Below are 24,675 nucleotides of genomic sequence, written 5' to 3'. Positions count from 1 at the left end.
GCCCTGTTTATTTTAGCTCTATAATTCTGAACTACCTGGAAGCACCACTGAGTATCTACAACCTTATACCAACTATGCTGGGATGAAAATAATGCAAGTGTGCCTGCCTGAGCCCACTCATAGACCTAATGTCTCTCTGTGGCTTTAAGTCTGACAGAGAACTCAATGTCATGCTTTAAATGCCCCGTGTGCACTCTGACGTTTTTCCTGTCCTTTTCTGTTTCACACAGCTTCTCTAGGCGTTGACAAGTTCAGAAATAGCCTTACAGGTGTTTGGAGTAGTGCCTCTCCCTTGAGTTTCCAGTTGGCATGGATATCATCTTCAGAGATTTCAGTTTCAAAGCGGGCTGTCTCCGTCTCTATCACCTCCACACTGTACAGGGGGCGCAGCAGTTTTATTTCTCGATCTAGACAAGCGAAGGTCAGCACATATCATGAGCCTCTAGCAGAAATCACTGGGACAGCTTAGAGAGTGAAACTGATGGAAATTTCCTTACCCTCGATGTCAAGCTTTCCTGAGGTCTTATCTGTCCCACAGTCACAGGTGTACTGTCCAATATCTGATTTCAAGGCTTTCTTTAGGATCAGCATACGCTTCTTGCCATCTGCCTTAATAACGGCATTTTTAGATGGCTTTATTTCCTGTCCATCCTTAAACCATTTTACTGGGGCATCGGCTTTGCTAATTTCACACTGTAGAATCACTTCATCTTTCTCTACGGCAGTATAATCTTGAAGTTTTCCTGTAAAGTATGGGTCTCCCTCTGCAAGTAAAAGAGAAGACTTTTCATTAGGCACTAAAGGAAATGACAATCTCTTGAAAAGTTCAAGAGGCAGTTCAGAGTTCTGTGGATATGTTAAAATTATACCAAATTATACTCATTTATTGTGTTCAAAATTTTCTAAAGGTTAGAAAGGGAACACATATGTGAGATTTATCAGGATCTAACTTATCTGTATGCTATTTTGAAGTATTTTTATTAACAGTAGTTTGAACGACACTGAAATTTACTGTCAAATATAATTATGTGTTCCTTTATTATTTGGCTAAATTTCTAATTTCTTAGCAAATCTATTATTAGGTGTAGTTTACCTATATGCTTTCATATTCATATTATTAGTTTTTTGTAATGCCAATTAATAGTTTGCCTTTAGTAGTTTCTATATATGTTAGGCTTCATATCTGCTTGATAGTAAGGGGCTAAAAAATGAGGTTTACTAATGTAAGTTCTGTGTTTTCTCTCATTAGAAATTTGCAAAAACATTTTTACAAAATGAATTTGATACAGCAAGCAGCTAGGAAGATACATATTTCCCTTTTAAACATGATGGGACTCAATAATGAATTGAGAGTTTTAATTCTGATTTTAACTGGCTATTTTGTAAGCCTGAGTCTTTATTACCTTAAATCCTTGTATTTCTAGGAAAAATATTTTAGAAATAATCTCGATAACATATATAACTGTTTCTCAAGGACAGGGGTTAATTTCTTGCAATATACCACTCAGAAGACAGTTTTAAGTAACCGGTACTCCACATACTTCTGCTGAATTTAGTGCAATAAAATTAAACCAAAGAGAGCACCTACCAAGCACAGTGAGTTTAGCTTCTGAACTTATTCCCATAGCTTCTACTTTAATTTGGGAGGTATCATCAAGAGAGAGGTTTTTGAATGTGATCGAATGAGTTTTCCCCTCATCGTGCATTGAGACCAACTTGGTGGTGTGCAGGCGCTGGTCGTTCTTGAACCACTTCACTGGGATGTTATCATGGGACAGTTCCACAGTAAACACAGCGCTTTCTCTCTCCTTGGCTGTCACGTCCTTGAGTGGAGTGAGGAATTTGAGCCGGATTCCTATGGAGAAAAACACCCCAAGCTCATTAATTCCAGACTTTTAAAGAGGAAATATAAAAATAAAAGTGAAAAAAAATTGAAGGTGGTCTGATAAAAATATTTACCTTCAATGATCAGTTTGCCACTAGTGTGCTTGTCTTCAGCTTCAAATATGTATTTTGCTTCATCTTCAAAACCAGCTGATTTGATCACCATTGAATGCTTAGTGCCATCCTTTATAAGCTCGAATCTGTCGTCACCTGTGATTTCCTGGGTTCCTTTCAGCCAACGGAAGGTTTTGGGCTCCCTGGATACTTCACACTCAAACTTCGCCTCATCTTTCTCGAAGACTTTAACGTCACTGAGAGGTGTGATGAAGATCAGTGGCAGTTCTGCAAGAGAGGGGTGGTGTGGATGAAGCCAGCAGATGATTCCATTATGACCCCTGGTCAATTTCAGATCTCAGGGAAGTCTTGGAAACAACATGCAAAAGGTGGCCCGACAGGCAGAACATACCTTTCACTTTCAGGTTGGCTGCAGATTTAGCATTGGCAGCCTGGAAGGACACCTCTCCTGTCATATCCAGCTGGCAGTTATAGAGGACCAGAGTGTGCTTCTTCCCATCTTCAATGATTTCACAGTCCTGTTTGGGGTGAGAGTTAGAGGGAAAGAAATAGAAAAACATCATTTTCGTAACTGGTTGATACTGCAAGTCATCAAGAGGATTTATACCAGAAGTGTTATCTGTTTTCAGCCTAAACAACCAAGCAAGCCCCCTCCTGTGTATGATCAGATCATCTTGACTTACAGGGGATGCAGTTAAAGGCTCTCCTTTTAACATCCACTGGCCATGGACATCTGGCTCAGAAAGCTCAAGTTCAAAGCGAGCTGTTTCACCGACAAACAATTCTACCCCATACAGAGGTTTTTCCACTTTGATCAGTCGAGCTGAAATGATACCAAGTTTTGTTAGACTGACCGAACAGGTAAACTGAAGATTCAGATAAGGTACACTTAAAAGTTTTGAGCAACTCACCCTCAACATTAACATTTGCTTTTGTCTTGTCTGTGCCGCAATCACACATATATTCGCCTTTATCATTAAGTTCTGCCTTTTTGATTTTTAAGATGCGGCGCAGGCCGTCTGACTTGATGGAGTATTTGGGTGAAGGTAGAATCTCTTCACCATCTTTGAACCATTTCACCGGCACATCTTTGCTCACTTCACACTTCAGAATAATCTCATCCTTTTCAACACCAGTTTTGTCATGTAATTTCACAGTGAAGTAGGGATCGGCCTCTGTAAAAGCCATGCAGCAGATAATCAGAAGAATGTGAAAATGGACATTCATTGGAGAGTTAACAGGTTGCAAAAGAATTAACTACTACCCACTCTCAACGTCTAAGGACAGGCTGTTTAGTGATAGTCAGTCACATTTACCTAAGACCTTTAGGTTTGCTGTGGACTTCAGGTCCTTTACTTGAGCCCGTATCTGGGATATGTCATCCAATGTTACTTCTCTTATCTCCAATTTGTGAGTCTTGCCCTCAGATGAGATGAGCACCGTTCTGCTTGTGTGGAGTTTGGCATCATTTTTGAACCAGGCTACATGCATTTTTTCATGAGAAAGTTCACAAACAAAAGTTGCCGTTTCACCTTCTTTTACTGTTTGATCTTCCAGAGGTGATATGAATTTCAGTCTTACACCTGCAATGAAAGCGTGGATAATATGCTCAGAAAAACAATTAACCTTCAGAGACATTCCACTTTAATCTGCCTGGGTAATAAGGATTTCACCTGGCACTTACTTATTCATCTTTTCAAATGGAGTTACCTTTTGTTTTGAAAAAAGTCGGGGCGACTGTTCAGTAGCAATGTGAAAGTAAAGTAGGGTGCTGATGGTCACTTACAGTTATTAGAACTTGGTGTGCGATCTTTAAAGTCATGTATTGGTGTGCCTAAATATGAGGTATTGCAGTCAGATCTCATCAACTCGTACCTGTAACAAATAATTGTGCCGAGGTCTTCTTGCCTTCCACCTCAGCGGTATAGACCCCTTCGTCATCAAATTGAGAGTCATTGATAACAAGAATGTGTTTCTTTCCATCAACGATGATGTCAAACTTGTCAGAGGACTTGATGATATCGGGTCCTTTAGACCATATGACATTTGCCTCTCGAGTGAGGACACATTCAAACCGAGCCTGTCGCTTTTCTGGAACAGTAACATCCTTCAGGGGCACAGCAAAGTCAAGTTCGATTTCTGAAAACCAAACAATAAGAATGAGGTTTCTCAGAATGCAGAGCACCATGAAATGAAGTTGAGTTCACCCCTCGGGTTCTAAAAGCCCATACCTTTCACGGTCAGAATGGCAGTTGTAACGGCATTAAGTGCCTGGTACAGGACTTCTCCAGCTTGGTCCAGCTTCACTTTGTGCAGAGTTAGGAAGCGTTTCCCACCCTCTGCTTTGATTTCACAAGTCTGAAAAACAATAGTTTTAGTTAGCATTTAACTGAGATAAATTCCCTACAGAAGAAATGTTTCAGATATAGATTCCTACAGAGTTTTAAAAATTACTACTAATGAAAGTAAAAATGTCTTACTGTGAAATTTTTATTTTTTTATTTTTTTTTATTGTGAAATTTTAAAAAATGTCTGAATGGTCTCCAAAGAGTGCACCGAATCTCTTCCCCTTTTTGAAACTTAAAAAGCCTGAAGTAACTCTATCATTACTGAACCAAATCTGAATGTCAAGCCTGATTATAGGGAGTAGTTATTTTATATGACTAACACCCTAAAACGGAAAACTACTCACAGGTGAGGGCCTTAGCAGTTCTCCCTTCAGTTTCCATTGTCCAGGAATGTCTTCCTCTGAGATTTCCGCATCAAAGCTGGCACTTTCTTTCTCATAAATGGTAACATCCTCTATTGGTTTAAGCAATTCGACCTCACGTTCTGTTCGGGTCAGGGATGAAATACCATGATGTATTAAACAGTCTAACGATACTTTCCTTTCATGTTTTTTTGGGGGTGTGTTATTTGCACACATAAAACTTATCTTTTAAAATAAAAGGTAAGATTTTTGTACCTCCAAGGGTCAGCTTTGCCGGGTATCTCTTCCCTTCAATCTCCACTGCATATTCATCAATATCTTCTGGCACAGCGTTCTTAATTTTGAGGTGCATATAATTTCCCTCTTTCACTATCTCAGTCTTGTCATTCGGTTCCCAAGGGATTTCATCATATCCTTTAAACCACTTAATATTTGGAGTGTCCCTTGCTATATGACAGGTGAAAACAGCTGTCCCCTTGGGTTTCACATGCTGATCTCGGATGGGTTTCACCAGCCAGTCTCGAATGATTTCTGCAGGAAAATGAGGTCAGAAAAATAATGACCTGAGCAAATAATATAAATAACTTCCTTAGTCAATTTCAGAAACAGAAAAAATATTCTTAAAGTTAGACCTAATTCATCTGCTATGAGATGCTGATATCCCCCATCTCTGATAAGGGGCAAGACAGCAGATACTCTGACACTGGAAAGTGATATTTGCTCTTTTATTTTCTTAGTATAATGAGCAGAACAAAACTTCCCAGCGAAGCACTAACCTACTACTTTTACGCAGGATGAACATTCCAGGTTGTTGGCATTTTCCACAGTAACGGTGTAGGTCCCAGCATCAAAGTCATCGGCATCGTTGATAGTCAGGGCCCGCATCAAGCCAATGACCCCCGGCACAATTTTGCCCGGTTTCTCTACCACAATCTTCCCATCCTTCCTCCAGACCACATCGCGTTCTTTGTTTAACTCGCAGCTCAAGTACAATGGCTGTCCTTTGACCACTGTGACTTCCTCTTCGAGTGTTTTTACAAAACGCACAGGAAGCTCTGTGAAGAATTTCAGCAAAGACTTTTTTCACTCTATGCAATGTTTTCAATGAAATAAAAACTTAGAAATAAGAGGTTTTCTCTAAAATTACAATAAAAGTTGCTGCTGAGGTTTACTCTACTGAAGTTGAATATGGACCATATTCTGAAGACTGGAAATTACCTTCTACAATCAGCTTAGCTGTGGAGGTCTTTTCTTTATTTCCCAAGCGTAAAACACAGGTGTATTCGCCAGCATCAGAAAGTTGAACATCAATGATATGCAGCTTTCTGTCTTTACCATCTGCAATGAATCTATGCTTTGGGCTCTCCCGGATACTGCTACCATCTTTCATCCAGGTTGTAACTGCAGTGGAGGGGGAGACTAAACATTCAAAGATTGCAGAAGAGCCAACTGACTCTGCTTCGGTCAAGACGATGTCTTTGATTTCTTTTACAAACTTGAGTGGCACAGCCTTCAGCTGGTAGGTGAATGGGGCTTCATCAGGAGGTTTCTCCCCACCACTTCCTGGTCGTAACTTTTTCCTTTCAGCTTCTATTGGTGAAGGAGTCTTTTTGGCGACACCTAATTCAAAATAAAATTAACAGTTGATTTGGTACTTCCAGAAGGATCAGAAAGTGCATACTTGGCTGCTGCTGGCTAAAACCAGTGACAGAGCAACTAGAAGATAAGAACGTAAAATTAAAGACGAGGTAATTGAAAGCTTAATTAAATTTATGCTGTCTTCTTCCAGACAGGAATATGAGACAGCATAAGGAATCAATGAATAATAAATGCTCTTCATTTTCTCAAGTTTTAAGCCCAAATGTCCTGATTAATGTCTAATTATTTTATCTGTCATGTACAAATACCATGTACATGAAGAACTGAAACTCAGAATATATAAGGTTTATTATTCTAAACTATAGTTGGAGATATATATATAACATATATAATATAGCATAATATAATATAATATATATTATATATAACCCACTTGAATAATATTAGAGATGTATTGCTTAAAATATCAGAAGACATACTAACTGAGTAGGATCAATTAGGAATAGGAAAGATTGTGATAAATTTCAAAAATTCTTTCCTCCTTGAATATGAAGTTACCTCTGAATGTAAAGTTTCCTAAAGTGAAAGGTTACAATTCAGGGACAGGGAATTGAATCCTACCTTTAATGGGACCTTTCGGCTTGGCAGCCTCCTCTTTAGGTGTTTTGGCTTCTGCATTAAAAAACAGAACTTAGCATTTAAGCAATTCTCAAACTTATTTTGTACTTAGTAAATCATATAAAGTGAATCATGCTCTTTACTATAAATACTAATATATAAAAAGTAATTGGTTTTATTTACATGACTTCTATGAATAATAGACATTTCTAATAGATATTTTTGATATTTCTAAGAAGGCATATTCTGAAAATAATGTGACTAAGCTAAATCACCAACATATTTAGGATGAATTGAACAATATTTTATTGTTATAAAATTATTTTTAAAAAGTTATTTTCAGCAAGTGCCTTCATTCTTCCTCCATTTCTGGAAGGCTTACTCTTGCCTTGTGAGGAAGAGTTTTAGCCGTACCTACCTATGCACAATATTTAATGTTTATTTACATATTGAACTATGAACTGTGAACCAAGGATATGTTTTTATCAACAAGGAATCAGTGCCAAAAAAAAAAAAAGAGAGAAATGGCCCAGAAGGTACCCAAAACCTTTCTTTTTGAAATTGGGCAGACAAGTCCAGGCAAGACTACAGAGACGGAAAGGCTCCCCATGCTAAATCTGCACGATGCCTTTGGTGATTTCTCTCAATGGAACGAACAAACTATGGCAGAAGCAAGGGAGTTCCATCTGGAGTCCAATTCAATGGTTAATGCAGGGGCAGTGTAAACTGTAGAACCAGTTTTCTAGCTTCATCCCCTGGGAATGGGAGAAAAGCTTATTTTTTACACAAAATTAATGGACTCAATGGCAGTTCTCATCTTTTCCTGAACTAATAAAAGGTATCACATTGAAATTATAAAAATGTCAAAGTAAGAATAATGCCCAAATCATAAATATCAGTGACAAAGTATATTAATGTAAACATTAAAATTATGCCGCAGACAAAGAATATAACATATTGTCTCATGTCAGGAAACACAATGAAAATCCAAATATTTCTATGGTGCTTACTATATACCAGGCAGTATGCTAAGCGTTTCACATATATTTACTTAATGTTCTCAGTAATCCAACAGGGCAAATATAATTACTTATCTGATTTTACAAACTAGAAAAGTAAAATTTAAGGAGTGTAAGTAGCCAAGGATCAAATTAATAAAATGTGTACTTATCAGTGATCAAAGCACATCAAATCATTTTTGGTTTTGAAATTATCACCTAAGTAATGAACTAAAAATGCCTTAAGTATCTACCTGAGAAAATCATACCACTTAGTACATTTAAGAAAATTATTACTGACCTAAATTCTCATATAGATTCAAAGACTGAACTATGCAGTCTTTTGTTTTTAAATTGTGGTAAAATATATCTACCATAAAATTTACCATTTTAATCATTTTTAAGTGTGCCATTCAGTTGCATGAAGTATATTCACAATGTTATGCAACCAACGACACTATCCATTTCCAGAACTCTTTAATTTTCCCAATGGGAAGTCTTTAAAAANTGACCTAAATTCTCATATAGATTCAAAGACTGAACTATGCAGTCTTTTGTTTTTAAATTGTGGTAAAATATATCTACCATAAAATTTACCATTTTAATCATTTTTAAGTGTGCCATTCAGTTGCATGAAGTATATTCACAATGTTATGCAACCAACGACACTATCCATTTCCAGAACTCTTTAATTTTCCCAATGGGAAGTCTTTTTAAAAAGTAAGAAATGGTTCCTACAAGGCACATGGGAAATCTGAAGGCCCACGGGATTCCTGTGTGCATGTCCTTAGAGAGGGTCTGTCTCCGTAGTTTTCATCAGCCTTGAACACAGTCATTACTTCATCTCAAAAGCGTACAAGAAAATGGTGCGTCACAAGAACATACAATCCAATCAAACGCAATATGCACCCATCACGCGAGAGATTAGATGGGTAAAGGATATCAGATGAAAGAAATTTCATCAAGAACTTTATAACTCCCAGCAGTCGAAAAGACACCGCAGTTTCAACATAATGGGGGCTTAAATTTAATTCAAGTGCGAATGCTTTTACTAAACCATCAAAATGACCAACCAACCAGAAAGCTACAGAATAAATACCTGCTTTCTTTCCGACTACTGGTACTGTCACGGGGGCGGTGATAGGAGTGGGAGCAGGCTCCGTGGGGGGTGGTTTGATTGTCTTCACTTCTGTAGACAGATGTCCATTGCATTAATGTACACGGTTGTCACGCCCTAAAACCTATTTTGATGGCATATTTGCCTCTTCTGATATAACTTTAAAAGTCTTCAAATAACTAGTTTTTCAGAGAATAATATATTCTAACTGTAACATAATCTATATATAATACAATAGTATATTCTATATTTTCTAATATAGTCAATATATTATATATTAAATAAAATATAATAATATATTGTGACATTAGAAATCATTTGGTGCATGCTGACCTTTCTTACAAAGTGCACATCATTTGTGTAAAGCACAAAGGAATATGTGTTGACACTGAGGATAATCTTGCTCACCTGGTTCAGGCTTTGGTTTCGGTTCAGGTCCAGGGAGCGGTATTGCTGGCTTTATTTCAGGCACTGAAATAATGCACAGTAATAAGCAGGTCATCGCAGTATTTCTGAAGTTTTTCACAATGTCAAACCCAAATTAAGCAGACATATCTTAGCATATGTTAAAATTTAAACATGTAGACACCAAATCAAGTGTTTGATCTAAATTTATTTGCTTTTTAAACAAAACATTTGGAAAATACAGTAAGGGAGTTATATTGGTTCTAATATTATAATTCATCTCACTGACCATAAATATATTTTTTCCTAGTATTTAAAACTTAGTAACTTATTTAACAAATGGGTGATCACTAACCAATTGTATGTGAGAGTGAAATGATAAAGACAATTAAGCCGACCAGATTAAGGTCACATGTTCAAGTCTTAATGCCAGTGTAACGATATTTTAAATGGTGCATATTTGGTTTTTAGAAACAACCAAGAAAGTGCCAGTAGGTTTGTACCTTTTGCTGGTTCAGGAATTTTTCTTTCCACTTTTGTATCAGTAGCTGGAGGTGCTTCAACCTGTTCAACAGCTTTTGGAGGTGGTTCTGGTGTTTCAGATAATAAGATTATTTTCTAGTGTTATTTATTTTGAAATCAACTGATATGAAATAATTAAACTGTTTTTTAAAAGTCAGTTGATAGGCTTCTTAAAAAACCTGTATTCTATCAATTAATTTCTATGTTTTTTCTTGACTCTGTCCTAATTTTTCTTTTCCTTATTCCATTCACTTCTCTCCCAACCCCATTCGCCAGCCCTTTCCAAATATCTTTCATAATAAAAACCAATAAATAACCCTTTGGTAATAGGCTAATAATAATAGCAAACCCACTTAAAAGCCCCTAAATTTTATGAAACACTTGCTGACACCTGCAGCTAACCTGATTATTTTACAGTCATTTCTACGGAAAAGAACCTAAGTGGCAAAGTAATAATAATGAAGTGCAGGTAAATACATGAAAGGATTTGAAAATTACTATAAAAGTATTTCAACAGAAAGCAGACATTGGAAAACATAGATGAAATATGAAGTTATATTTATAGTTAACTAAACTTATTTTTGCTAGATAAATCTTTCGTTACCTGTCCATTTGTTAAAAGATAATTTCATAAGTTGTAACTGAGATTCCTACCTGTAGGTTTTTTGATTTTTTCTAATTTTTTAGGTTCTACTTTAGGTTCTTCTTCTTCAGGTCTCTTTCTCAGAACTTGAAAGACAAAAATGTTTATATGTAAAGTGAGACAAACAAATGAAGACGTTGAATACATTTGACAAACACAAATAGTGTACAAAGCAAAGAAAGTAACAAGCATGCAACCTGACCTAGTGCACTGGGAAATTAGCATTTACACTAAAAATGTTGTCTTTAAAATTAAGGCCATTAATGTTAATTTAGAAGAGCACTCAGTCACCTGATACCTATAGCAATAGTCTATTCAGAGACAAGTCTGTGGCAGTAATGACTCAAATACAAAATAAATAATTTGAGTAACAACAAATTCTAACCATAATTTATGTTGTAATTTAATGAGTATTTAAATAAGTATAAAATTTTCTGAAATAGAGATATCTAAAGAAATGTAGCCTAGAGATCAGTAATTCCATGTGAAGAAAAAATTAGAACTTGATTCTTCATTTGAATATCTTGCTTCCAATTTTTAATGTGGTATGAGTATAAAATATTACAAAGATAAAACACAAGAAAGAAGTGTTCAATATTTTTAAAATGTTTTTTGTTAGTTCTGGTGATCCTGTGTCATACTTTAAAAATGAACACAGAATTTAGACTTAACTAGTTTAGTGTAATTTAGAGCAATAGGTTTAGTATATTTTTAATTCTACATAATTCTACATAATTCTATCATGAAAATGACAGCTATGGTCATTGCTATTAGTGTAGAATAATATCAATTTAGTTATATCTATTAAGTAAATTTCAAAATGCTCTGAACACAAAATTTGTCTTGTAAAAAAGAGGTGGGGGAATTATAACTTTAATTTTTAATGCCACTATAAATAAATTTTGATAAGTGGAATTGAATTAAAAGAATCAAAGGAGAGACACATTCTGTAAGCTTTCAAGTGTGTTTTTTGTATAGTTACATCTAAACAATGGTTGAAAAATACTATACCGCTCTTGAGAACAACTTCTTCCTTCGGTTGAGGTTTAGGTTCAGGGAGTAATTTGCGAACTTTCTTTTCAGCTTCAGGCACTTGAAAGAATAGGATTTCAAATTTTGAAGTGAATTCATACAAAAACTAAATTGCAATAATAAATGTCTCTTTCAGAACTAGTTAACTATATACAGTGCATAAGCAATAATTTTTGTCACATGTAAATATCACAGTACTTAAAAGCAAAAATTATACTTCAAGTCATTTCCTCTGAAACATCTATATAACTTTGGGATGAAATTTGATTCCATTAACTGTAGGAAAATATATTCATCTTAAATGACTGTACAGAATATGTTGTTCTATATTAACTCTAAAAATTTTTCATCAGATACAACGTTTTTGACAGCATCTTTGCCTCGATCTACAATTATAGATTGCCCAAACCTACACTGGTCTCTCCCTAACCACGGATTACTTCAGAATGATACTGGTAGGCATTATTGTTATCATTCAGTCTTCTCCAGCGACGAGAAAAGGAAGCCAAGGAATCTGACCTTGATGTTGGGAAAGGGCCATTATTTTATTCTATTAACGGAAGTATCTTTTCTTAAGGTTTCCTTTGTGAAATAACACTAACTTAAAATTATCGACCTCTACAATTTGAAAGCTGGTGTTGGAACTTATTTTTAATGAATAAGAAAATATTCTTGAGAGGAACAAATATAAAGGATACATGGACAACAACTAAGAAGGGTGGAAATGGGAGGGAGGAGGGAAACACAGGGGGAAGGAGGGGGAGCACGGGGGTGGGATGGGGTGGGAATAATAGAGAAAAAACTGTACTCAAAAAATAATTAAATAAATTTAAAAAATAAATAAACTAAGAATACACACACACACACACAAAAGAAAATATTCTTGAATTTAGACTAAAAGAAACCCAAGAAATTCTAAATTAATTCCTTCTTGCATCTTTAGTGAATATCAAGCATGGTATATGCTGTTATTATACAGAGCAGCCTGCTTATACTACTATAGCCCTCATGGACTGGAACTGAAGTAAAAAAGATATACTTCATAATCATTGAACCATTTCCCTCTCGATTGATGTTGATTAAAAAATTTAATTGAAAATATTACTTGTATCATGTAACATTGTATTTGTTGACTCACATGCAATCTGAATTTCTTATATATTTCTATAAAATTCCCCATTCAGTGCTTTAAACAAGACATATGTACAGCAACCAGAGGGGAGTGGGGAGGGAATTTCAGGGGGGAAAGGGGAGGGATTTAGAGGAACTAGTATAAAGGACTCATGGACAACAACTAAGGGGGGTGGAAATGGGAGGGAGGGGGAGAGCATGGGGGGGTGGGCTGGGTTGGGAGTAAAAGAAAACTGTACTTGAAAAACAATTAAATAAAAAAAGACATGTGCAATTCATTAGTTTTTGCAATGTGATGAAGCTAACCATGCCTAACTCTTACTTCAAAATTTAAATACACAGAAGGCAGATGTGTAACTATTTTATTTTAAATATTTTTTCTCTCAACCATTTTAAGTAGAATTTCACAAACATTATTCTTTGTCCATTGTAAATTGTGCTGGCCTTCAATACTAGTATAGAGTTACCCATATTCTTAATGTAGAACTATCTTCAATGATTGAACTTGAAGAAACCATCATGCACATATTACCATATGTTAGGATGACATAATATCCTTTGCGTATATAAGGGACACAGTGAAAAATATATCAGCGTATTTCTTTTCTGTATTATTTTATTTTAAAGATCTTACTAACATTTAAGAGCCAGGTGTAGAACACACCATTTAGCTATTACTTTTAAAGACAGTATATATTATCTCAGGTCATTTTACTGTTGATAAGTGGCTTTGTAATAATCCTTTAATAGCGGGTGCCTATAGTAACATTACTTTATAATCTTGATTTTTTAAGTCTGGAAACCCATATTCACATTGGCGATTTTCCAAAATTTCAGAGTGAATCAAGAGGAGATTCAACTTCTGTGTCTGGCTGTGTTTACTTAAATAGAAAATTGCTCCCTACTATACTTACTAGAAAAATTAAGAACTTAAATAGATGTTTTCTAGACTTTTATGATTTATTAATCTTTCTTTAGGATCTAACTTTAGATAGGAAAAATTATTAACTCTAAAGGAAATTTTGAAAAATGACCTGCGGTGATAATGAAATCTCTCTAAAATGTGAGATCTGTAAACCTGAACAAATGTCTTGGGGTCACCGAGAAGAAAGTGACAAGACAGCCATAAGAAAATCCCTATGAATCATCTTAATGGATAGAAGGAGGACATGAATTATATTTAGTAATTAACACTGGCTTACATACTGCTGTTCTGGTGCAATTCTAAAACTTTCCATTACTAGCTCCCAGCACTTTAACCCAAGATGTACTAGTTAGTAATATCAGCTAACCAGCAAAATTTCATCGGGAATTGCAAAGAAGACATAAGTGGATGAGACAAAGATGAGCAATATCTACCCATATAATGTATAAAATTTATGAGAGACAAAGGAAGCAACACTCATGATCCAGAACCATAAAATGTACAAAAACACAAGAAATACTTAAGGCAAATGTGATTATTTAAAAAATAATTTGAAAAGAGAACATTCTAAAAGACAGAAAGAGCAAAGATTCAGACGAAGAGGTACTGCACATGAATGCACTTTCAAGACTGAAATACCTTTCAGAGGTTTCAGCTCCACTTTTTCTGGAACCTCGGGTTTTTCAGGAAGTTTCTTCTTTGCAACAGCTTTAAAGAATATGATTTTGCTTTTATTATCTGTTTATTTAAACTAGAATAAAGCAAACTATTAAACACTTGCTTCAAGAATCAAAACCAAGCTTTGCTTACAACCAGAAAGCATCAATGCAGGCAAGTACAGCCACCACAGAGCACACAAGATGCATTCCAACCATGAAAACATTTCAGTTTTACTCCAATTAAATTAAAGTCTGGCCGAGAAGCAAGATAATATTTTTTTTTTGCAGGAAAAAGAAATTATCCAGACAGAGGGGAGAAGGGTTTCCAGGAACTACTATAAAGGACACATGGACAAAACCAAAGGGGAGGGTGGAAGCAAGGGAGGGAGGTGGGTTTGGAGGAGTTGGGGAGAAAATACACACAACTGTAACTGAACCACAAAATAATTTAAATTAAAAAATTATCCTTTGAGTATAAATTTTTACACTAAGAAAAATGTACTGTGTGTTCTCATGGAGTATTGGTTGACACCTGGGTACTCTTTTAGGGAGTGTCTGCTTTTTCTATGTCTGGCTTCATATATTGGAGGTTCCCCTTACCAGACAAGAGGGTTGTGGAAGGGCAAGAATCAATAGAAATACAGTCTTTTGCTGGAAGATTCTGGCTTTGTATGCGTGAATGGAGAAAGTGTTCATCTCAGATTACATGCAAATAATATTAGATTGTGAAATCTAATGGCACTACAAATAAGATATTTTATGAAAATAAAAAGAATAACATGCTTTTTCCAGTTTATTTCACATTTTAAAGATGTTGTGAAGAATACTACATCAATTCAAAGAAAAGTTTAAATGTGAAAAGAATGCAGGGGAGTTTAACAATAGGAAGAGATGCTGGAGCTAACACGCATCTGTCATCACTCTGGCTCTGCTGAGGACAACCACAGAGCACAACGGACTGGACCTTTGTTAAGTGGGAAGAGAAAAGGTGGCGGGGGGCGGGCAATGGCAGGTCGCTGATATGCTCTCCTCCCTTGGTCTATGAGGACATATCAGTCATTGGATGCCACAAATATATTGCGTCCAGCATACTTGAAAGCATATGACATTACTTAAGAACAGCTTTGGCTTTTGTATACATTTGTTACTGCGATATTAAAAACATCTTGCAAACTTTTCTTGTATATTTCACATGCATAAGATCCCACAGATATGCAGAGCAATCAGGCTTTCAAGTCAGAAAACTCTTTCTCCACATTCTGCGTAAAAAAGTTAGTTGGGCAGATGTCTAGGATGAAGCTAACGAAAAGGCACTTTCTGACATTTGGAGCAGCAGGCACAGCCTGACAAGGCGCCCGGAGCAGCATGAACGCGGGTCTCTATGCAATTCCCACAGCTTGATCATGTCTGAAAGCACACGCTTCTAAAAGTTTTTGCAAGCACCATTTCAGACAACTGGATAGCAGGTTAATAAAACTCTGGAAGAGGCATTTTATACCTTTCAGTTGGAATGCTTTCTCCTTCACGTCTTCCTTAGGTGGAGCAGGTGGAGGAGCTGGGGGCTTTGGTTTGAATTTTGGCTTTTCAATAATCTTTTCAGGTTCAGGTTCAGGTTCTTAAAAGAGTATTTCAGGAGCATTAGTATATGCGTATATTAATTAGTGTGACTATACATAGTATATTCAGTAGACATGAAAAAATATATATGAAGTAAGTGTTTGCTTTTTTGGATACATAATATTAGTGTCCAACATAAAACATAAAACAGTATCCAACATAAAACATAAAAATATCAACATGGTAACACCAATGAGGAGAAATATAGCAAACGCATCAACAAAAACAACAAAGGAAGCTTCCATGTAAGCCGCATTGACATGAGATGAGTACAAATTACATGGACACATAAGAATCCGATGCATGTTTAAGACAGTAAATCTTACATACAGATTCAGAGACCTACTATTCAAGCAGGACATACAATACATGTATGTGAAGAGGAAGATATGATGATGAAGATTTAAGTCCAATGAACTGAATACCTTGAACTGGTATTTCTTCTGGCTGTGGTTCAGGTTCAGGTGCTTCAGGCTCAATATACTTTTCAATTTCACGTTCTTTAAAGAATGTTGACAGGGGATGTGAGATTGTAATGTAAAGTTCTTCACAAAGACCCACACAAATTTCACATAGATGTAAAGATGACAGTCCCAAAGATGAAAACACAAACTTATTTATGGGGGAAAAGGAGACAAGATTTGTATTTTCTTATACTTGAAATTTTTATTTTCCTGTTTTCAATGTACGTTGATGGCAAATGAGGTGACTTAGAATTTGATATTGGGTTACCCTCTGAGGAGCCAATGCAATGAATTCTTCCAGTTTTACCTCAGTAGAGTGTATCTTTTGGAATTTATATTTATCACCAACAATAACCAAAATAACAACTCAGATTCTACTTTGAAAGAAATATAAGTATTTGGAAAATGAAATATGCTGGAGTGCTTTTGTATAGGACATCAGGAAGAAATCTCACACTACAAATGCTTTTGTACTCCTTACAGAAGTTTTCAAGAGGTTAAAAAATTTTATATTTTAGTATATATACCTTCCACGGGGGGAGTCACTTTTCTACCAATTGTTATGGATGCTTTTTCTTCATATATGACTTCCTCAGGAGACTCTTCAACTTAAAAAACACAGTATTTTATTTTAGATGGCATTCAAAATATAATACTGCAACTGCTAAGTTGCAACATATCAACTTTGTTATGCTCTATAATATAGTCTTCAAATGACCCCAAAATATCAATAACTTCACTACTGAAGACAGGCAACAGATAAGTACATCAGACCCCTCTACAACCAAAGCATGAGGATGAAGACACCTGTCATCTTTCCAAGATGTATAGAGAAGCCATGTACCTTGGACAGGTGGAGCTTCTGGCTCTTCAGGGAGAGGCACAAACACTTTCTTTTCTGGGATGACTTCCTTGGGCACTTCAGGCACTTTAAAGATATTGATTTTTTTTTTTTACTATTAAGAATTTAGAAGAATTCACAAGATTCTTTGATGAGCAGGCAAAAAATACAGGGGGAAGTACTTCATCTTACAAGACTTCATGGGGGAAATAGTTCTGGAGCATGGCACCCTTCTGGACACTCTAATTTTATAAATACGTTTCCTCAGCCTTCTTTATTTGCTTCTTTTCTTCTGTGTACTCTTACATATAGGTGTTCTCTGCTGGTCTAACTTTGACCCTTTTTGAAGATTGGCTCGACTTTCTTTGAACAATCACGCCTGAACTCTCAATTCATATTTCCATGTGGGTGACTTCTAGATCTACATCTCTGTACCTGATCTTTTCCCTAAGCTCCGTATTTGAAAAGTGAAATATATATTCACTATCTTATTTCTAATACCAGTTCAGGGGCCCCATGACCCATCTTCATGGGCATCGATCTTCACCCCTTGCATTCACTCGGGCTCCATTTCCCTAATTGTTTTGAAAATAGATACCAACTCAATTTTCATCTCCCTTAAATTCAATCTCCTTTTTCCATTTCTGCCACCACTAATCTTGTCCCACTCTTAATGACCTTAAATAACTGCGATGGCTGTTTACTACTTTTACCATCTTCCAATAGCTTGATGCCAGCATGTATTTGAAGCCCAACTCTTATTAATGTATACATCTGCTTCAAAACCTTTCAAGCTTCCTTCTGCTCACAGAGTAAAGTATACACCTTATGCTGGCCTTCAAAGAACTCCAAAATATGGTATGACCCTTATCTTTATATCCACCTTTATCTTTCAACCAATCCATACTCAAATTATACATGCTTATTTGATAGTCCTTGAACTTCCTAGACTATATTCTACCTCAGGGCCATTTGATATAATATTCCCTTTGCCTCGAATGCCATTTCTTCAATTGCTACATGTAAAAATCCAACAAAACTTAAGATTATAAATACTTTTTTTCATACAGCTTTTCCTCATGCCCCTGCCTGAAGTTGATCTTCCTTAGCTCTGTGTTTCTGTAGCCATTTAGACTTATTTTGTAGGTTTACTTGCATCCTATCTTATACTGGAGGTGTGCTGTACTTTCTTCTCACCAGATTTAAATTGCTTGAAAACTGGATCAGATCTTATCTTTTCTAATAGTGTCTTGTTAATGGTAGAAATTCAACAAAATATGCTGAATCAAGCTATTCTATGCATCGAGTGGGAGGAGATCATTTTCTGCCATATATAACCACGTCATGGTGCAACTGACTCTAATCCTCATTCATTTTTTTCTCCTGCTAGTTTGCCTCATATTCTCTTTGCCTTCATTATTTTCTTCATTTTACTGTGAAATGTGGTCTTGTATAAACTTATGCTATGGTATTTTTTCCCTAAGAACCGTTATTAAAAAGCTCAAACAGCGTTCAGAGAGATATTTTTCTTCATACTAGGTACCTTTTTTAGGAGAAACTTCTCGTTTTTTGGTAACAGGCACAGGTTCTCTCTTTACTGGAACAAGTTTCTTGGGCACCTCAGGCACTTTGAAGATATTAGTTTTATTTCAAAAAGAGTATTTAAAGACATTTAAAAGTGTTAAGGATAAACAATCTATAATTAATGAAAACAAAGTAGCATTAAATTAATGAAAACAAAATAAGGACATTTTTGTCCCTAGTTATGCAATAACAAGAATGAGTTACTGGATTCCTTTTCAAGACATCAGAATACTGTTTTAAGAAACGATGATGTCAATGATGACATGAATACCTTTAGCTTCTGGTAGTTCTGGCTTCTTAATAGTTGGGACTTTCTTCGGTGGAACAACTTTCTTTGCCATCTCTGGTACTTTAAAGATATTAGTAGCATTTAATAATATAAAATTGCCAAGATATAATATACACACATTAATTTGACAAGTCTGTTCAACACTATAACGTATGGGTTAGAGTTAGACATATAATACAGCACCACATAGAATAAGGAAAAGTGTCAAATTTTAGACATTATACAGAAATAAAGTAAGTGTTGATTTATTTTATTATAAGTACCTTTAGGAGGTGGAGCTTCTGGTTTTTTGATGATAGGAACTTTCTTCTCTGGAACAATCATCTTGGGCTCTTCAGGCACTTGAAGGATAGAAATTTCTTTTAGAGTCAGATGATTACAGCAAAAAGCTTAATACTAATGAATGAAATAAAAATTACATCTATTTGTTACGTGCATTATAAAATTCTGTAGGATCAAAGTTTTATGTGCAAACTTTTGCTCTTGCCAATGAAATGAAATTCAAGTAAGGAGATGGAAGACTGACAGTTTACCTTAAGGAAGATATATAACATCATAAAAACCAAATGATGCATTTCCCACACAGTGGAACCTGCGTGTACCTTCCGGTGGTGGGGCTTCTGGTTCCTCTTCTTCTACAGCAGGCACTGGTGCTTCCTCCTCAGGAGCTATTTCCTTGGGTTCTTCATAGACTTTAAAGACACAGTTAATTTTAATTTAACACGTGAAATGATGTTCTAAAACACACAAAACGCTGAACATCATGAATAGTAATCTTGATTTCTTTCCTTGTTCCAATTAATCTCTTATTTGTTAGGATTAAATCTATCTTATTTTCACTGGCTTCTGTTTCTATTGATTTGAATGCTTGGAAAGCCTTTTGGTGTTTGATCTCTTTCACAGTCATTACTTCCCTTGTCCTGTGTACTCTAGAGAGTTTTGTTTAATGCAAATTACAGTGCCTTAGATGCTGCTGACTGGTCATTCAAAATATAGATTTGGGATTGGAGCTAATTAAGAGTGATGAAGAAGGACAAACAATTAAAGGACAGAAAATGAACAAAGATACTAACTTGGGGGAGGAAAGAAACAAGATTTAAATTAGAAATAGCACAGGCGGCAAACTCATTTGTGGTCTCACATATACCTTCAGGAGGAGGAGACTCCACTTTCCTGGGAACAGGAACTGCTGGTTTCTCCTCCAAGACAGGTTTCTTTGGAACTTCTGGCACTTGAAAGATATTAGTTAGTTTTACTCATAGGCAATTGAAAAGACGTGAAACTTATACCACATCCAGTTCGCATCTACTTCAAATAACACAGAAACAGATCCAAGAACAAAATTCACAATTGTGTCAATGATCTGTTCTTGGAACTACACAGAAGGAAGGAAAATGTGGCCTATAAATAGTAACAAAACTGCATTAGTAAACTCTTCCAACACTCATAATAGGTGCATTAGTTTTTTTCTAAAAAAAATCAATGATGTTATTTAAAATTTTAAACCCTAAACATTCAGAATAACAGGTGCGTAGTTGTGAACATAAAAGATTTGACAAACAAAAAGGTTTCCTATGATAAGTGACTTTTGAGGCCAAGATTGAATATTTTCTGCAGAATCTCATTTAGTGACATGTACCTTTAGCTGGTGGGACTTCCGGCTTTTTGGGAACAGCTACTTTCTTTTCTGGAACTTCTTTTGGAACTTCCGGCACTTTAAAGATATTAGTATTTTAACATCATGAAGAATAGCTAGTAAACATTTATCACCGTTACACAGAACAAAACATTTTTTAAGAGTGGGAGACTATATCCACCCGCCTCAGATGGTGGACCACTGCATGTACCTTTGGCGGGTGGGACTTCCAGTTTCTTGAGAACCACTGGAGGCACTTTCTTTTCAGGAACAACTTCCTTTGGCACTTTGGGCACTTCAAAAGATATTAGTAGTTTTTAGCTCACAGTTTCAATGAAGTATGGAAATCATTAAGTAGAGCAGTAAAGCATAACATATTAAACGCAGTTTTCTGTAGGAAGTTAGCGGCAGTGAAATATACCTTTCACGGTTGGTGGTTCAGGTTTTTCGGCAATGACAGCAGGTGGTTTCTTTTCTGGCACAAGTTTCTTAGGTGGCACAGTCACTAAAGATTTTAGAATTTATGTGTCAGAATGAGTGGATATGAATGAGCGAGAAGGGGGAAGTGTTGGCTCAGGCAGCCTAGCCGCTGGCTCTGTACCTTTTGGAGGAGCCTCAGGCTCTGGCTCTTCTACAACTTCAGCTGGGGGCTCTTCTGAGACAAGTTCTTCAGGTTCCTCAAACACTTTAAAGACACAAGTTCATTTTACCACCAGAATTGATGAAGTATCTGAAATCTTTTGCAAAAAGGTGTTTATAACACTAAGAAGAGTTTTTCTTTTTAAAAACACTGGTTGGGAGAGTTTCATTATTACCTTCAGGGGGAGGACTTTCCGGTTTGGGAGGAATGGCTTCAGGCTCCTTCTTTTTGGGGACAGCTGCCTTGGGCACCTCAGGTACTTTAAAGATATTAGTATTTTGAAGATTAGACAGAGTAAAGACAAACAGACAGTATCAAACAGTGACATGGAGGTGGCTACCTTTGGCTGGTGGGACTTCTGCCTTTTTAGGAGGCACCAAAGGCACTTTCTTTTCAGGGACAACTTCCTTGGGAGCCTCAGGCACTTAAAAGATATTAGTAAAATTACATTTAGGAGATCTGAAGACCACTGGAACAAAATATTTTTAAGAGCGAAAGAGTCCTAAGGTCCTGACAAATACCTGTAGCAGGTGGGACTTCTGGCTTTTTAGGAGGCATCACAGGTACTTTCTTTTCAGGGACAGTCTTTTTAGGAGCCTCGGGCACTTAAAAGATTTTAGTAAAATTATAGTCAGGAGTTATGAGACTGCTAGAAGAAAATATTTTCAAGAGTAGCAGAGTTATACATCTTCTTAAGCCTAAGGTGAGTGATAAGTACCTGCAACAGGTGGGACTTCTGGCTTTTTAGGAGGCAAAACTGGTGCTTTCTTTTCAGGGACAACTTCTTTAGGAGCCTCAGGAACTTAAAAGATATTAGTAAAATTACAATCAGGAATTATGAGGACAACTGGGACAAAGAATTTTTAGGAGCAGGTGAGTTACATCTTTTGAAACCTAAGATCCATGACAGATACCTGAAACAGGTGGGACTTCTGGCTTTTTAGGAGGCATTGAAGGCACTTTCTCTTCAGGGACAACTTCTTTGGGAGCCTCAGGGACTTAAAAGATATTAGTAAAATTATAATCAGGAGGTATGAATCTACCGGAAGAAAAAATTTTCAAGAGCAGAAGAGTTACGTCTTTTAAGCCTACGATCAGTGACAAATACCTGTAACGGGTGGGACATCTGGCCTTTTAGGAGGCACCACAGCGGGCACTTTCTTTTCAGGAACAACCTCTTTGGGAGGCTCAGACACTTAAAAGATATTAGTAAAATCACACTTAGTACTTATAGAACTGCTGAAATGAAATATTTTCAAGGTTGGAAGAGTTACATCTTCTTAAGTCTAAGGTGAGTGATAAGAAGGTGGGGCACCTTGTAACAGGTGGGGCATCTGGAAAGTAAGGAGGCACCATCAGTGCTTTCTTTACAGAGACAGTTTTTTGAGGGACACTTAAAAGATATTAGTAGTTTTACACTTAGGTTAATGAGGTCAGTGGACTAAGAATATTTCCAAGAGCGAAGAGTTTTTTTGTTGTTGTGTTGTTTTTGTTTTTTTCTTGTTGAACACAGACAGGATGAAAAATACCTAAAACTGGTGGCGCTTCTGGCTTTTTGGGTGGTGCTTTGGGAACCTTCTTTTCTGGGACAACTTCTGGAAGAACTTCAGGCACTTGAAAGATAGTAGTTTTACACGTAAGTTAATGAAGAACAGGGACTAAAACTGCTTTCAATAGCAGGAGAGAGTTCTTTGGCAGAGTGCGGTCAGGGCTGACGCATACCTAGGACAGGCGGAGCTTCTGGCTTTTTGGGCGGTGCCTTGGGAGCTTTCTTTTCCGGGACAACTTGTTGGGGAGCTTCAGGCACTTAAAAGACATTAGTAGTTTTACACTTAAGTTAATGAAGAACAATGGCCTAAAATTACCCTCAAGAACAGAAGAGATATTTCTTCTGCAAAATGAAGTCAGGGCTGACATATACCTGTGACAGGTGGGGCTTCTGGTTTTTTCAATGGTGCCTTGGGAATCATCTTTTCTGGGGCAACTTCTTGAGCAGCTTCAGGAACTTGAAAGATATTAGTATTTTTAGGATTTATGAAGAGTGAAGGCATACACTATCATAATTGTGAAGAATATAAGACAGCGTCTTTTTCTCTCACCAGAGCAGAGGGAATAAATACCTTTGGCAGGTGGGGCTTCTGGTTTTTTGGGCACAGTCACAGACACTTTCTTTTCAGGTACAGCTTCTTTAGGAGCTTCAGGAACTTTGAAGATATTAGTATGTTTTAGTTAGGGGGAACTATAAACAGGGGAGACACTGGCAACATATTTACCCAAGCAATACAATTTGTGAGACTGGAAGACACTTCCGTGCGTGCCCTCTGACCCAGGCCCCTGAAGAGGGAGACCCACAGAGCAGAAGGATAAATACCTTTGGCAGGTGGAGCTTCGGGCTCTTTGCGGGGAGCCACAGGCACTTTCTTCTCAGGGACGGCCTCCTTCGGGGGCAGCACCTCGGGCACTTAAAAGACATTGGTAATTTGTGTTTAGAAAAAGTGAAAATAATGGATGCCTATAATATGTAAACACACACCAAGATACTTTGGAAAATGTCTGTTTTTCCCCCCTTTAGAATTATATCGCATTTAGGTAGTATGATTTGGATATATAACTCCCTAGCTAAAATAGTAGTTCTTTTTCTCCCTGGGTATGTATAATTTTGACATTACCTTCAGGGGGAGGACTTTCCGGTTTGGGAGGAATGGCTTCAGGCACCTTCTTTTGGGGGACGGCTGCCTTGGGCACCTCAGGTACTTTAAAGATATTAGTATTTTGAAGATTAGACAGAGTAAAGACAAACAGACAGTATCAAACAGTGACATGGAGGTGGCTACCTTTGGCTGGTGGGACTTCTGCCTTTTTAGGAGGCACCAAAGGCACTTTCTTTTCAGGGACAACTTCCTTGGGAGCCTCAGGCACTTAAAAGATATTAGTAAAATTACATTTAGGAGATCTGAAGACCACTGGAACAAAATATTTTTAAGAGCGAAAGAGTCCTAAGGTCCTGACAAATACCTGTAGCAGGTGGGACTTCTGGCTTTTTAGGAGGCATCACAGGTACTTTCTTTTCAGGGACAGTCTTTTTAGGAGCCTCGGGCACTTAAAAGATTTTAGTAAAATTATAGTCAGGAGTTATGAGACTGCTAGAAGAAAATATTTTCAAGAGTAGCAGAGTTATACATCTTCTTAAGCCTAAGGTGAGTGATAAGTACCTGTAACAGGTGGGACTTCTGGCTTTTTAGGAGGCACCAAAGTCACTTTCTTTTCAGGGATAACCTCTTGGGGA

General features: G+C 36.7%; 1 protein-coding gene across 1 annotated transcript in view; it reads right to left on the bottom strand.

The window, feature by feature from the left end:
* The window catches only part of TTN (titin), a 274,055-nt gene that overhangs the window by 105,530 nt on the left and 143,850 nt on the right, over nucleotides 1-24,675 (bottom strand). The window contains exons 154-188 of the mRNA XM_037044363.1: nucleotides 24,405-24,488; nucleotides 24,224-24,307; nucleotides 24,059-24,142; nucleotides 22,304-22,387; nucleotides 22,108-22,191; nucleotides 21,565-21,648; nucleotides 21,351-21,434; nucleotides 21,171-21,254; nucleotides 20,961-21,044; nucleotides 20,753-20,827; nucleotides 20,261-20,344; nucleotides 19,716-19,805; nucleotides 19,377-19,454; nucleotides 15,817-15,933; nucleotides 14,299-14,367; nucleotides 11,583-11,663; nucleotides 10,583-10,657; nucleotides 9,910-9,996; nucleotides 9,410-9,472; nucleotides 8,984-9,073; nucleotides 6,890-6,940; nucleotides 5,888-6,289; nucleotides 5,446-5,724; nucleotides 4,925-5,200; nucleotides 4,652-4,791; nucleotides 4,191-4,317; nucleotides 3,835-4,098; nucleotides 3,276-3,542; nucleotides 2,871-3,134; nucleotides 2,643-2,782; nucleotides 2,351-2,477; nucleotides 1,960-2,226; nucleotides 1,589-1,855; nucleotides 498-764; nucleotides 268-407 (exon numbers count right to left, since the gene is read on the bottom strand). Of these exons, the coding sequence (XP_036900258.1) occupies nucleotides 268-407; nucleotides 498-764; nucleotides 1,589-1,855; nucleotides 1,960-2,226; nucleotides 2,351-2,477; nucleotides 2,643-2,782; nucleotides 2,871-3,134; nucleotides 3,276-3,542; nucleotides 3,835-4,098; nucleotides 4,191-4,317; nucleotides 4,652-4,791; nucleotides 4,925-5,200; nucleotides 5,446-5,724; nucleotides 5,888-6,289; nucleotides 6,890-6,940; nucleotides 8,984-9,073; nucleotides 9,410-9,472; nucleotides 9,910-9,996; nucleotides 10,583-10,657; nucleotides 11,583-11,663; nucleotides 14,299-14,367; nucleotides 15,817-15,933; nucleotides 19,377-19,454; nucleotides 19,716-19,805; nucleotides 20,261-20,344; nucleotides 20,753-20,827; nucleotides 20,961-21,044; nucleotides 21,171-21,254; nucleotides 21,351-21,434; nucleotides 21,565-21,648; nucleotides 22,108-22,191; nucleotides 22,304-22,387; nucleotides 24,059-24,142; nucleotides 24,224-24,307; nucleotides 24,405-24,488 (4,943 nt within the window). The remainder of the gene's footprint in view (nucleotides 1-267; nucleotides 408-497; nucleotides 765-1,588; nucleotides 1,856-1,959; nucleotides 2,227-2,350; nucleotides 2,478-2,642; nucleotides 2,783-2,870; nucleotides 3,135-3,275; nucleotides 3,543-3,834; nucleotides 4,099-4,190; nucleotides 4,318-4,651; nucleotides 4,792-4,924; nucleotides 5,201-5,445; nucleotides 5,725-5,887; nucleotides 6,290-6,889; nucleotides 6,941-8,983; nucleotides 9,074-9,409; nucleotides 9,473-9,909; nucleotides 9,997-10,582; nucleotides 10,658-11,582; nucleotides 11,664-14,298; nucleotides 14,368-15,816; nucleotides 15,934-19,376; nucleotides 19,455-19,715; nucleotides 19,806-20,260; nucleotides 20,345-20,752; nucleotides 20,828-20,960; nucleotides 21,045-21,170; nucleotides 21,255-21,350; nucleotides 21,435-21,564; nucleotides 21,649-22,107; nucleotides 22,192-22,303; nucleotides 22,388-24,058; nucleotides 24,143-24,223; nucleotides 24,308-24,404; nucleotides 24,489-24,675) is intronic.

Source organism: Sturnira hondurensis, unplaced genomic scaffold (genome assembly GCF_014824575.4).
Source record: "Sturnira hondurensis isolate 20B ecotype Veracruz unplaced genomic scaffold, ASM1482457v3 Scaffold0004136, whole genome shotgun sequence".
Classification (NCBI taxonomy): Eukaryota; Metazoa; Chordata; class Mammalia; order Chiroptera; family Phyllostomidae; genus Sturnira; species Sturnira hondurensis.
Note: the sequence above shows the minus strand (reverse complement) of the source record. Positions and strands in the feature narration are given on the sequence as shown.